We start from the raw sequence: 14886 nt of genomic DNA on the forward strand, positions 1-14886 counted from the left end.
GAACCGTGTTCAAGTGAGAAAATAAAGGGAATCCTCTAGCCACTGTCCAAATCTTCACACCGTTATCTCTTTGGTTGTATGCTACTAATTCAAAATACACATAACATTCCTTGGCTTCAATGGGATTGGTCTTAGCTAGCTAAGTTAATTATTTGATATAGATAGGAGGAAAAAGTACATAAAGATATTCAAAAAAAATTTGTACTGTATGAGCTGAACCTATTATCAATTACCTATCATTATCACCTATTACTCTATCTCACTCTTGGCTTCTCCCTAAAATGGATGCTTGTGCTATGCTCAGCGGTGGCAGCAATAATAATAACATTGAAGATGGCAGCAATAACAACAATGGTAGTAGTCCTTTGACTAGTGCTTCTAATAACTCTAGTAACATCAGCAGTGAAGAGCATTTCCATTCTGGACAAAGGAAAATGGTGAGAAAGAGGATGGCTTCTGAGATGGAACCAACTCATACTATGTTGCCACATAGTGCTATCGGTAGTAGGTTTCCTCGTCGAAGCAGCAACAACAACAACATGTCATCGGTACTAATTTGCTCTTCTTTAGCTCCAGCTGTAGAAAAAGCAACTAGTTTTAATAACAACTCCCATTATAAAACTAGTTCTTCTTCAAGAGTAGATAATAACGTCCATGTTGTTCCAAACCCCACTACTCCCAACTACTCCACTATGCTACTACCTTCTTCTACAACCATCAATCCCAACTATAACACTATTCAGAGGCAGCAGCAAGATCAGAACCAACTTGCATCACCTGCAGTGTGTGTATTCTCGGGTTTGCCCCTTTTTCCTGCATCTCAGCAAATAATTCATCATCACAATAGTACTAGTACCAGTGCTAATGTTGAGGTGGCTACTTCTCCTTCCATGGAAGACAATAACAACAACTCAGCAGCCACTGATTGGATCGATGGTATATTGAAGGATCTTATCCATAGCTCCAACAGTATTTCCATTCCTCAACTCATCAGCAACGTTAGAGAGATTATATACCCTTGCAACCCCAACCTCGCTGTTGTTCTTGAATACAGGCTGCGTCTTCTCACCTCTCATGACAACACCTCTACTGCTCCAAATAACAACTCATCTAACCCTGCACCAGTTAGAAAAAACAATACTATCGAAGTGGGAGAGGGTTTGAACCAAAACCAGAGGCCCTTACCCTCAGGAGGTAATGTTATACATGATAATTGTCCACCATATTCTTCATCAGGTGCTGCTTCTGTAGTTATGAATCAGATGTTGTCCAATTGGGGTGTGCTTCCAATCACCCATGACGGAACTTGTTCGGTGTCTGCTACTGATTTACCAACTCATCATGATATAAGTCATCAAGAGGAATGTTGTGATATTGGTGGTAATGAAGCAGACACAACAAGAAAGAAGAAAGACGAAGAGGGGTTGCACCTGCTCAGTTTGCTGCTTCAATGTGCAGAAGCAGTATCAGTTGAGAATGTTGAAGATGCCAAGAAGATGCTCCTTGAGATATCCCAGCTATCAACACCATTCGGAACATCAGCGCAGCGAGTGGCAGCTTATTTCTCAGAAGCGATATCAGCAAGGCTAGTGAGTTCGTGTTTAGGAATATATGCGACCTTTCCATCAACAGTGGTGTCTCACAAGGTAGCATCAGCATACCAAGTGTTCAACGGGATCAGTCCATTGGTGAAATTCTCGCACTTCACAGCGAACCAGGCAATACAGGAAGCATTTGAGAGAGAGGAGAGAGTACACATAATAGATCTAGATATAATGCAAGGGTTGCAATGGCCAGGACTTTTTCACATACTGGCTTCAAGACCTGGTGGGCCCCCTTATGTTAGACTCACTGGTCTTGGCACTTCAATGGAGGCACTTGAGGCAACAGGTAACCGTTTGTCTGATTTTGCTAATAAACTTGGTCTTCCTTTTCAGTTCTCTCCTGTGCCTCATAAGGTTGGGAACCTTGATCTTGAGATACTCAATGTTAGTAAGACCGAAGCTGTTGCTGTCCATTGGTTGCAACATTCCCTCTACGATGTCACCGGCTCCGACACTAATACCTTGTGCCTTTTGCAGAGGTACATACTCTTTTTCCTTTCTTTAATTTGCTTTTATATTTTACTTATTACTACCATCTCATCTAATAACTACATGCATATGAAACAATAGTAGTACTTTTGCTGAAACAATTCCAAAAGTTCTTCATTTATATTTTTTCCACTTTTAGTACACCACTCTTTTTATTTCTGCCTTTCTGTTTTCTTAAGAGAATTGGGAAACATTAATGATTATGACTTACTATGAATTTCTCTGTACTGCATGTAGTATGGAGTAGATTAGAAAAAACTGTTTTCTATGGTTGATTGATTACTGTAGGGGTTTGTTCACTAACGAATTAACAAAAACACGTTTGTGGGGGACAGGTGAATTTATTAGATGGGAAAGTATTGTATTTAGTTTTTTACTCAAACACTTATTATATCTACATTTCTTAAACCAATATTTTTATGAACAAAAAATTATTACTCGGTTTAGAATTATTGATAATTGCATGCGAAATATTGATTTTGAATAAGTTCATAATTTTAATTCATTAAATATCAATATTTTGGATTTCACTGATAGTATTTTAGTAGAAATAATTGGTAATAGTAGACAGTAGTATGGGTAATAATTGGTAATAGTAGTATGGGTAATTGGTGCAGGCTGGCACCTAAAGTGGTGACGGTGGTAGAGCAGGAGCTGAGGAACGCAGGATCCTTCTTGGGAAGGTTTGTGGAAGCAATACATTACTACTCAGCGGTGTTTGATTCACTTGGGTGTAGCTATGGTGAAGAAAGTGAGGAGAGACATGTGGTGGAACAACAAGTATTATCGAGAGAGATTCGTAATGTAATTGCAGTTGGGGGCCCATCAAGGACAGGAGAGTTGAAGTTCCATAACTGGAGAGAAAAGCTTCAGCAGTGTGGGTTTAGAGGTATCTCATTATCTGGTAATGCTGCTACTCAAGCAAGTTTACTCCTTGGTATGTTCCCATCTGAAGGATATACCCTTGTTGAGGACAATGGCATTCTCAAACTTGGTTGGAAAGACCTTTGCTTGCTCACTGCTTCTGCTTGGAGACCTCCCTTCCACATCATTAATTAATTAATTAATATATATTTTCTCTCACCATATCTAAGTCAAATTCCTCCAGCCGTTAAGGAGTGGTAGTGACCTGTTTATTTATTGCCTGTTTTCTCACTAGATGCCCATGTCAAATGTTCCATCTTTACGTGGGAAATGTAATAAAAAATTATTATCTCATATTTTATAAAATGGAATATTTATAATTATTAATATAAAGATTTACCCACAATTAATATATTATCTATCATTTAATTGTATTACTTTTCTAAAGAGTTTATAATAATAATAATGATGATATAATAACAACTTATAAAATAATTACAATATCAATATAATATATTTTCTCTATTTTTATCCGATTTTTTGTATAGTTCACACAAAGTAAGGTGATTAGTTAATATAATCAGATTTATTCGATGTATTAATAATGATATTTTTTATTAACAGAAAAAATGATATACATTAACAGTGCACGAGTCTTATACATTATCAGTACGATTAAAGATTTGTTGTTATCAAGCACGTCCTAAACCATTTAAATATGTCATGTTAGTTAAAAAATAAAAAATTAATGACTTTTTCTATATTTGCTTCATTTTGATTGGTTCGGGACCTGCTTATGGATAACGAATTATTGTCATTGTCAATACATCATTCACCATTTATATTTAATAATTATTGACTCTATAAAAAAGTAATACAAATAAGGAAATAAAGTATTTCTTAGTGACAGGATATAGGGTTATCTCCTCAAACAAATGAGAAGTTGCCATCTGACTAAAATATTTACTAGAAATAAATTAAAGTAAAATTAACAAAATATTATAACTATTGTTCTCTTCCTTATCCTATCTTCCCAATGTGAGGTCTCATACTCTAATATTTATTGTGGTTCTTTCTTAATTGTCTCTTCCCTACCATATATCTTCGTAAAATGTTTTCCATATTGCCCTAATGTGTCATTGATACGAGTTAATGGATTCAATTTCAATTTTTATACATTAGACCTAAGTAGGATCAGGGAGTAGGAAGTAAAAGAACAAGATATTAGATGACTCACAAAGTTGTTTAATGAGGTCTAAGAAAATGTCAGGCGGGTGGAGGAAAAACATCTTAGTGTCTACTTATAAGCACAAGGGCAACATACATAATTGTGCAAACTTTAAGGGATTAAACTCATGAGTCATACTATGAAGCTATGAGAGGGGATAAATGAGTAGAGGTTGAGACAAAAGACGAATATCATTAAAAATCAATTTGGTTTTATATCGGAGAGTTCGGCCATGGAGGTCATATACCGGCTACGACAATTGATAGAAAGATATATAACGATCTAAAGGAACTTGCACATAGTCTTCATCATTTTGGAGAAGGCGTATGACAATATGCCTAGAGAGATTTTATGAAATGATGTAGAGAAGAAAGGTGTTTGCATTACCTATATTCGAGTAATCAATGATATGTATTGTGGGGTCAAGATGAGGTCTCATAAGATTTTTCCATTGCCATATGACTACATCAAGGGTTGACATTGAATTATGTGAACATTCATTTTTGACGGGGTAATTTGTTTTTTCCAAAAAATAATAAGTGAATAAGATTAAAAGGGAGTGACCGGTTGAGCTTGCTGGAGGTCATTTAGATTAGGTTTTCTAACCTAATCCTCTCTTTATAAACCTTGTTTTTAGAAATAAGGAGAATAAGAATTCATATTTTGAAAAGAAAATAGAGGGAGGAGGCAATCCTAATTTTAAAAAGAGACATACTTTAGAAGTTTTTTGAAAATGGGAGAAAGCAGAGACTAAAAGAAAATGGTAAGGTAAATGCAATAGCTGATAAGAACTCAACATTATTTTCTTGATTGTTTTTCAACTCCAAAGAGGTATTACACTTGCGTGTCTTCCTTTTTTCGTTATTGTAATGTGCCTTCAATGTTGAACTATGGTGATATAAAAATAAAAATCACAGTTGTTGTTATCGTCGTCAATGCGGGTGTCGCCGCCACTACTAGCGGCGACAATATGCCCAACCATCCTCATGGATTGTCCCCTTTAGCAACCCTAACCTAAACCCCAAATCAATTTTATTCTTAACTCTCAAATCAATTTTTAATCTAAACTTCAAATCAATTTTAACCTAAACTCTCAAATCAATTTTTAATCTAAACTTCAAGTGAGTTTTAACCTAAACCCCCAAATCAATTTTAACCAAAATCCTAGAATCAATTTTAAACCCCAACCCTAAATCCCCAATTTGATTTCCTTTTCTTTTATTCACTTATTTTTTTTTGTTTCTTTTTTAATTTTTTTTTACTTTATTTGTTTTCTTACTCTGTTTTTCTTATTATTTGTTTATTTAATAATGTGTATATATATAAATGCAATAATATATATATATATATATATATCTTGTTGTAAAAGTAAAGAGAATTTCTTACTAAAACATCAATCCTGATCGTACAATGTTTATAAGATTCATTCAATCCTATCATGAAATGAAAGAGTTTATTTTTTCTATAATTTTTAGCGCTGCCCAATGCATCACATACACATATTATAATACATGAACACTTAAGTAAAGGTTAAAAAATGTCTAACTCATCCAAATGACCTTTATTTAATTCAGTAAATTAGGCTAGAATTATTATTTCCTATTGCTTGAAGGATGTAATTGTTCTTATAAATCAACAATTATTAAAAGATCCCTATAAGAGAATCACTCCTTCAATTTTTTGAAACATGAGTGGCCTTATCAATGTAGAAAATACTTTTAGCAATACATGGTGAAACATATAAGATGATCCATGATGATACCCTATCATTTTTTCTTTCTTAGGATGAATAGAGAGATTTATCTCTCTTTGAAACTTAATTGTTCTCTCAATAAATAGGTTTATTCTTTGGAATATATCTCATTCTCATTGCACGAGACCATTTGCAATGATTAGCATCATTCAATAAGGGTGAAACTAGAACTATATGTGTATTTTTAGATGGATGCAAGGAATATACAAAAGCTAGATTCTACTATTGATGTTGATAGATGGAAGATGATGATGAGAAGTTTGAGGACACTATTGGTATCCCTAAATGTTTCATTGATAGTTTGATACAAGTTAATGGGCCCAATTTGGAATACTTGTTAATTGCAGTGACCTAAGTGTAAATATGTAAATTATGAAGACGTACATGAAATATCGTAATAGTTATTATTCTAAAATAATAATCATAGGATGGTGAGGGGTAGTGGTCAGCAGAAGAGAGTTGGAGAGGGAAAGGAGAGGAGACAGGTTTAGATGGTGGTGATTTGAATGTGAACTATTATTACTTTCCTTTTCTGATTTGTTAGGGAGAGAGATAAAGACGAAGAAAAAGAAGGAAGGAGATAGAGAGAGATCTTAGAGGAAGATGAAGAGCGCGGTTTCGTCTTCGAGCGTGGTTTCGTCTTCTTCGTACGGTGGAAAAAGAAGATGGAAAGGGCTTATAATTGCGGTATTGGGACTCGTCATTCTATCAATGCTCGTCCCTCTCCTCTTTTTACTCGGCCTTCACAATGGATTTCACTCTCCTTCAGGTTACAATTCAGATCCACACCTTTCATTCCTCTAGATCCAATCCAATCCCTTTTCTTACTCCCTCTCTAACTAAATCTTCATTCTTTGCAGGATACATATATCAACACAAAACTTCTCCTTCGGTAATCACTCTCTTACAATCTTATTCTATATTTATTATTATTGTTATTATCATCATGTTCATGTATGTTGCTTTGTTCCACCCTTAACTTGCGTCTACTTTTCCACATCAGACTCAGAATGCAATTAAACGATATAATGTTGGCCATAACCATAATCGATCTGAGGTATTCGTTCCTTTTTCTTGCGGGCCACAGTAACCTCACTGCTTACACAAGTTTCCGTAGTCCCCTATTGAGAGATAGTTGAAATTTACTTATTTAGTCCCTCAATCACAGAAATTTATAGCAATTTTGTCTCCGATAGTAAAAAAATTGACCAATTTAGTCATCAATTATACAAATTTGACGTCATTTTAGTCTGTCAACAAAAGGAAATATCATTTTTGCCCTTTGTTCTTGTGATTCCTGAACTGAAGGACAATTCTGTTAACACTTTCTGTGTCTCGTTGTGCATGAACCTGATTTAACTTTCAAGCACACATCCAAAAATTTATATCTTTGCCTTTAAATTTACTTTGCAGGGAGATCAATCGAACCGCCTGCAGGACCTGATAACAAAGTTCGAACCGACTCTTCCAAAGGTTCTCTGCATAATACTCTGGTGGTTAATTTTTCGCGCTTCATTATACCTTTTTTGCCCCAAAGTATTTCTATTTATAAATCACTGATTCTCTTGTGCTTTTTTGATTAATGAGTGAAAATGCATGTGTTTATTCTTACTTACTGTAACTGAAGCAAGAACTTATATCTAATCAACTACATTGTTAAGGGTTTCAAATTTTATTATATGAAAGGAGATTTATAAGAATGAAATGCACGAAGGTACCGTACTAGTAAAAGGAGGATAATAAATCCTCCAAAACAGAAAGTGATTAATACATCAGAGCAGTAGAGAATATAAAAGTTGCATTAGAACTGGCTAATCCCTTATCATGTCTGAAATGGTAGTTCCATTTTAGCAAGCATTACCCAAACACCATGTATGAAATCCTATCGGGTGACACCATCGGGACTATGGTAGTTGGGTGTCGTGCGGCCATGCTCTGACTATGGAACGTTTTTTCCATCATGCCGACTCGTTATTCACCATGAAAAAGCGTTGAATTATGCGATTTGATGCTTCAACGCCCACTTTTACCTACCTTGGTGCATAGGAAATATAGTACAGAAACTAATATGCTTAGAAAAGAGGAAATAACAGCACCAACAAAGCCTTAGTCCTATTAGTTGGGGTCAACTACATGGATTGGAACATACTGTAATCCTCAATCATAAACCATGCCTGTGTTCGGCAATGGACATCCAATGTAAAACTTTTCGAATCTCTATGATGTGGATAGCACTAAGCAAAATTAATGTGCACATCAAATAAGGAAATAAAAACATGGTGATATTGGCCAACAGGCCAAGCCACCCTTTGGTGTTCTTGTCATAGTCCTTTTAGAGGTGTGTTTTTGTCATACAAGGAAGGAGATATTGGCCTTTTGTTGAATCATTCAATCTCCTAGGTTCTAGTTTTGCTCTTTTTATGTGGAGAGGACACCATATTTTCTTCCTCTTAATAAATATATTTTACTTAAAAGATTGACCAATGCACAAGACTTCTACCTAATGAGGTCTAGGAAGGATAGATGTATGCAACTTTACCCCCACATGCGGAGAGTCTGTGTCCAGGATTTGAACTCATAGTCCATAGGTTACAAGGCAACAAATATAATTTACTAACCGAAAGAATAAAACAACTTGAGTTTTGTGGAGAATTGCTATTTGACACGGTACCAAAGCCTCTGAAAAAGTGGTTTACTATTCCATCCTTATGCCTCCATCCTTTTAGTAGAAAAAGATATTTCAAAACAAGATAGGTGGTTTCTATGCATTCTCCGCACTTCTAGCCCAAAGGGCTTTGCATGAGAGGTTTTAGATATATATAAAACCATTCATGTGTCTTCACTTGATAATTTAAACTTTTAGGAGAGTTTGTAGTGGTATGAGTAATTGAGTGTACATCATAATTATGGTTGAATTATTATTAGGTTTTACCATGATTATTATATTTAGTTTAATATGGATTTGAGTTTATTTTGGTGTCTTTGCTGTTTGGGTCTGGATTTAGTTCGTGATTTCCCATTCTACAGTCTAGGGACATAGAAGAATAGCCAGATGATGATGCATTGCAATTTTGGACTTTCATATAATTAAATTCGTTAGTATTGAACTCTCACATGCGGAACTAAGGAGGGGGGAGGGGGACATTGCATCATTGGCATCTAGAATTTCTGTGGCAAGATTATTAATTATTAATTATCATTAATACTTGTATGTCAGGATGCTCTCAAGAAGTATGCTCGAGAAGATAAGAATGGCACCATCAACAGGGGCTCCAATGGTGATAAACTAAGTGGTGGTTCTAAGGATTCAATTTCATGGATTGAGTGCTCATAGGATACCTTTTTGCATCTCATTTCCTTCTTTCTTTCGTTTTTAATTTTACATATTTTCAGGTTCGAAGGTGCCACCTAATGCTGTTCAGCAACCACCTCCATCGTCTCCAAATGTATGCATACGTTGCTGTCTTTTGTTGAAATGTTTATTGAACACATAAACTAAATATTTGCTTAAAAGTTGTTCATTTCATAGGACTAACTTAGTTGCTTAGGACCCTGTTTATGCTGATATCTAAGTAAGCACAAGTTTAGCTTTAGCATGACTAGTACAACCCCAACCAAATAACACCCATAACATTCTAAGTACAGACATAATTTAAGTACAGCAATACACCCTAACATCTTCTCTATTTAGTAGTAAACCCACAAAGAAAAAAAAAACAGAGTAATTCTCTCTAAATCTACTCTGTACGTCCCTTGACTGCACCTACAATTTGAGGTTCTGGTTTGCGGGGTCGTTCAGCCTTCCTTCATCTGTCCCTCATGACTCATTGGATCGCCCCATCAACCATGAACTGTGACTGAACACAATTCAAAACCCTAAACAATCTTGGCTTAAGGCTTATTTAAACCATCTCAATTGTAAACCATCAAATATGAAAAATGAGTGAACTAGGGATGATTTGCACCTGTTTCTGGGAACCCCCACTGAGACTGCCGCATTTGGGGCCCAGAGGGTGGGAATTTTTCCCATGGGGACGTTAGGGGAAAAAAATCACTGAACACCCTTTTTAGTGCTTTGATGATACATGTGACTGGGTTTGGTCCCCTGCAACAAAGTTGTTGTCAATTTAGTCACTCAATTACAGAAAATGATGACATAAAAAATTCCATATATGTATGGATTATGAGAAAACCATTAATGAAGCTTATTATTTTAGGGAATAAATTAATATCAGTTTATATGATTCAGGGACTAAATTGATTTCAACTTTCATTTCAGTACCAAATTGATGTCACTTTCTATAGTTGAGGGGCTGCATTGATGCCAACTCTTTTCGTGTAACCAAACTGATATGACTTGTATCTTTGTAGAGTTAAAATTGGTTAAAATGGTATAAAATAATCCACCAAGTCCACCCGAAATCTGTTGAAATACCACTAAACCAACTAGATCCAGATCATAGTTTTCTGAACTAATCAAGTCAAAACAGTTTGGTTTCAAAAGAATCCTTCTATCAATTCCGAAATCTGTGTTTAACTGCAGTACCATGGACCAGCGTCAAATCACCTTTTCCAACCTGTAACTTCCCAAGTTGCCCTTTTTTGGGCAATGGCTCCCCTGACGACGACAGTCAGCATTCAGTTTGACCCATTGTCACACATCAAACCCCAAAAGAGAGCCTGAAAAACCCATCTGCAGGTCTGGAAGAATTGACCCAAAGAAGACATGGATGTATCATCTCTGGAAGTGAATTTCAATTTTTCTCTCCACACAATACAAATTCTATAGCTCAGCACAACAACACTCTCAAGCAAACTTTTCATATACTATTTTATATTTACATTCATCTACATACTTAGAGGGTGAGCCTTGACACAACTGTAAGGTTGCTTACCTTGTGACTCGGAGGTCATGGGTTCAAATCTTAGAAATAACCTCTTCACTTGCGAGGGTAAGACTGCATATATTTACCTTTCTCAGACCCCACTAGGTAGGAGCCTCGCGCATTGGGTTACCCCTATTCATCCAGATACTTGAACTAATTTGAATTTCGCAACAGAATTCTAGAGTTGGTCACGTTGATCAAGTCACCCGCGTTAAAGCAAGCTCCAATGATGAAGGTGGAAAGTCATGCGAGCTCACATTTGGTAGTTATTGCCTATGGCAACAGGAGCATAAAGAAGATATGAAAGATGTTATGATTAAGAAATTGAAAGATCAATTGTTTGTGGCTAGATCTTACTATCCTAGCATCGCAAAACTCCCAGCACAAGACAAATTGTCACGTCAACTCAAACAGAACATACAAGAGCTGGAGCACGTGCTTAGTGAATCTACTACAGATGCTGATCTTCCACCATTGTAAGCTGATATTCGTATACAACTTTTCTGTTTTCCTCTTAGATTAATTATTCAATTAGCATTCTGCTTGAGCTGTCATTGAAATTTGATATTTGCACTTGGATATAGTATCACCTTCAACCATGTACTCTTGCAGTAATTTTTGCAGTTCTATATCTGCTTGCAGACCAGGCATTTTGTAGTCTTATTTAATCAAACCAAATTTTTATGTTTCAATACTTCAGAGTCCTTGAAGTTGTACCATTAGATTCTTTCTTAAACAACTGAAGTGACTTACATTCCTATAGCAGACTTATATCCTAATTAAATTACACCCAACTTTATCACCATTTATGGTTCCCACTTCCTTGAACAATTGTTGGGTTCATAGGTTATTCTGGAAAGCACAGCCTTATCTTTATAGTTTCTCTCGATTTTGTTCTATCTTGGGGTTTAAGATGTTCTTTCTTTTGTTTCCACCTCAGACCTCCTGTGGTTCGCCTTTCAGGATTTGAGTACACCTATCTTCTCTCTTTTCTTTTCATCATTTAAAATGCTGTAATATTACAATAAGTTTTATATGGCATTCAAATTTATGTTATTAGGATTGAGAAGAAGTCACATAAGATGGAAGTTGCAATAGCCAGAGCTAAATCAGTACCGGTAGATTGCAATAATGTAGACAAGAAATTGAGACAAATATTTGATTTGACTGAGGATGAAGCTGATTTTCACATGAAACAGAGTGCATTCCTGTATAAACTTAATGTTCAGACAATGCCAAAGAGTCTTCATTGCCTGTCACTGAAACTAACTGTAGAATATTTCAAATCTTCACATTATGAAGAGAAGGCTGCTCTAGAAAAGTTTAAGGATTCTTCATTGCATCATTATGTTATTTTCTCTAATAATGTGCTTGCAGCATCAGTAGTTATCAACTCCACTGTAATGCATGCAAAGGTAAGTTATGTCTTCTCATGCACCCGTGAGATGTTGAGGTTAAACCATAGCAGTTATACTAACGATTTCACTTGTTGCTGCACAATGTTCCAGGAAAGTCAGAATCAGGTTTTTCATGTCTTGACTGATGGGCAGAATTATTATGCTATGAAGCTCTGGTTCTTGAGGAACAAGTATAAGCAAGCTGCCATTCAAGTGATGGATGTCGAGCATCTTGACCTGGACAGCCGAAAGGGTGTCCCACTGCATCTGTCCTTGCCTGAGGAGTTCCGTGTTTCATTTCACGATGTTGATAATCCATCCATGAGCCAGATTAGAACAGAATACATTTCAATTTTTTCTCATTCACACTATTTACTTCCTGATATATTTAAGAGTTTGAACAAAGTTGTGGTTCTGGATGAAGATGTTGTTATCCAGCAAGACTTGTCAGCCCTGTGGAATCTACAATTGGGAGAAAAAGTTAATGGTGCAGTGCAATTCTGCTCAGTAAGACTGGGTAGCTTGAAAAGTTATCTGGGTCAGAAAGGTTTCAGTCCAAATTCCTGTTCTTGGATGTCAGGGTTGAACATAATTGACCTAGTAAGGTGGAGAGAGCTTGGTCTTACACAAACTTACCAAAGGTTGATAAAGGAGGTAAGTGGCATCGTTCATTAGAAATGCAGTGCAATATTTTCTGAAAATGCTGTTAATTGGACTTGGATTTATAATGTACTCTGAAGTCTCACCCTCCCCGTGGGTTTCTTTATTTTGTTAAAAAAAGTTCCTTTATTTGTTGGGGTTTTTCTGAGAATGGGAGCAGAAAAGTCCATAACATAACGATAGGTCATATTAATGCTTGGTCGAATAGCAGATATAAAATTACCTAAAAAGAATTCCATTATATGCTGTCTATGGTTTTCATTGATCTCTTATGTTGTTTATCAGTGTCTTAATCATTGATGTAGGTTTTTTATTTTGAGCTATTTACATTTTCTTATTTTGTCCATTTCTTTGTGCAGTTGAGCATACAAGAAGGATCAATGGAAGGTAGTGCATGGCGTGCAAGCTTGGTGACCTTTGAGAGTAAAATATATCCACTCAATGAATCATGGGTTGTGTCTGGACTGGGTCATGATTATGTAATTGATACTCAAGTCATTAATACAGCTCCAGTACTGCACTATAATGGGAAAATGAAACCTTGGCTAGATATGGGAATTCCCAAGTATAAGAGCTATTGGAAGAAGTTTCTGAACAAAGAAGATCAGCTCTTAAGTGAGTGCAATGTATATTCATAATAAGCTATGGTCTCTCAAGTGTTGAGCTTTTAAGAAGAACAAGAGGATGATGCCTGTGTTTTGGGTGCTAAAAAATTTCCGATCTAGCTTTTCAAAGGTGGAAAGAGTGATCAGTTATAAAATTGATCTGGCAAAAGGATTAAGTGAGTACCCTCACAGTTTGCTAATTGATCCGATCCACTAACTGTGCTGGTGGGCAACGTGAAGAGTTGTTTATACAAGATAGAGCAGAGTCCAATTGTTTGTTTCAAGAAGTAAATTATTCTTAGCTGGGAAACGAGTAGTAGAACTAACTATTCCTCCTGGTTCTTTGGATTAATAATTTGCTCAAAGTTGGTTCTTATTTTTTGGGTACTACCAATAGTATGATTACATGAATATTGTCCAACAGCTTAAAAAAGTATAGTTGTATATTGTGCCTTTCTTCTACCATTGGTAGGGGTTTAGGGGTTGAGGTTTCGTTTTTTGGGGCAGGGTTTAGGGTTTCATGGTTTTTGCAATTTTAATTATGTTTTTGGATTAAAAATCATGACTATGATAAGATGGTATGAATCTTTAAATTAATGATCATCATAAACTTCCCATTTTGAAAAAGAATCATATCTGGACAAAAAACAATATTGAATTTCGACATCATAACTAATTCTTAAAATAAATAAAAACTACATTTTATATTGAACTTCAAAATTAACTTTTATTTTAGGTTTTTCAAATTTCAATTAAGTGTTTCTGAATTAGTTTTTATTTAATAGGATGGTTTTAGATTTTGAAGTTGTTTTTATTGCACTTCTGCTTGATTTATTTGTTCATGACATAATAGAATTAAGCTTATTATTTAGGTAAGTATCATTTGGCAGAATATTTTACTTGCCATTACATAATATTTAAGTGTTATAAGGCATTAAAAAGTGCTGGGGAGGAAAAAATGTCTAGTAACTGTGGCTTTAGCTTTAAGGCTCAACCCTTAAACGATCACATATGCTTCCTTGAGGGGACAATGGTAAGGGGCTGCTCACTCATAAACATGTACACCCTTAATCGTATTAAATGGTTGCTTAATTAATTAATATAAAGCTTGAGTTAATCAGTTAATATAAGGTTTAATTCAATAATCTTATTGATTTTCTTAAAAATCTTTTGTTCTTGATGCAACAAGAAAGCAATGATTAATCTAATCTAATATGCACCTAAACAGTTCAATGAAAGTGATTAATCATGAAAATTCACTTATGCAATAATCTCTATATGAATGTAATCAAATATAGTGAAATACAATACTTGCACGAAAGTAAAAGTGTAGGGAAAGAGAGAAAATAAAACGACCGATTTATAATGGTTCAATTGCCAAACATTGTAATCTATATCCA

At 35.4% G+C, this 14886-nt stretch overlaps 2 protein-coding genes across 4 annotated transcripts; both read left to right on the forward strand.

Moving 5' to 3' along the window:
- LOC109325321 (protein SCARECROW-like) lies at positions 214 to 3195 on the forward strand. The gene is made up of 2 exons (XM_019557610.1): positions 214 to 2083; positions 2711 to 3195. Exons 1-2 carry the CDS (start codon positions 282 to 284, stop codon positions 3150 to 3152), a joined length of 2244 nt encoding a protein of 747 aa, XP_019413155.1. The 5' UTR covers positions 214 to 281; the 3' UTR covers positions 3153 to 3195.
- On the forward strand, positions 6360 to 14007 carry LOC109325322 (probable galacturonosyltransferase 7). 3 transcript variants are annotated; one of them, XM_019557611.1, is made up of 10 exons: positions 6360 to 6707; positions 6799 to 6830; positions 6942 to 6995; positions 7352 to 7411; positions 9156 to 9231; positions 9332 to 9384; positions 10999 to 11300; positions 11885 to 12239; positions 12333 to 12875; positions 13241 to 14007. In XM_019557611.1, exons 1-10 carry the CDS (start codon positions 6542 to 6544, stop codon positions 13517 to 13519), a joined length of 1920 nt encoding a protein of 639 aa, XP_019413156.1. In that variant the 5' UTR covers positions 6360 to 6541; the 3' UTR covers positions 13520 to 14007. The 3 variants fall into 3 exon arrangements, with proteins under 3 accessions (XP_019413156.1, XP_019413158.1, XP_019413157.1); XM_019557613.1 differs by lacking the exon at positions 6942 to 6995 and having other exon boundaries at positions 6361 to 6707; positions 7352 to 7431; XM_019557612.1 differs by lacking the exon at positions 6942 to 6995 and having other exon boundaries at positions 6361 to 6707.

The sequence above is a fragment of the Lupinus angustifolius genome, chromosome LG13 (genome assembly GCF_001865875.1).
Source record: "Lupinus angustifolius cultivar Tanjil chromosome LG13, LupAngTanjil_v1.0, whole genome shotgun sequence".
NCBI lineage: Eukaryota > Viridiplantae > Streptophyta > Magnoliopsida > Fabales > Fabaceae > Lupinus > Lupinus angustifolius.

Coding starts and splice junctions, on each gene's coding strand:
- LOC109325321 (XM_019557610.1), top strand. CDS start 282: ATGGATGCTTGTGCTATGCTCAGCGGTGGCAGCAATAATAATAACATT. Junction 2,084..2,710: donor ACCTTGTGCCTTTTGCAGAG/GTACATACTCTT, acceptor TAATTGGTGCAG/GCTGGCACCTAAAGTGGTGA.
- LOC109325322 (XM_019557611.1), top strand. CDS start 6,542: ATGAAGAGCGCGGTTTCGTCTTCGAGCGTGGTTTCGTCTTCTTCGTAC. Junction 6,708..6,798: donor TGGATTTCACTCTCCTTCAG/GTTACAATTCAG, acceptor CATTCTTTGCAG/GATACATATATCAACACAAA. Junction 7,412..9,155: donor TCGAACCGACTCTTCCAAAG/GTTCTCTGCATA, acceptor CTTGTATGTCAG/GATGCTCTCAAGAAGTATGC.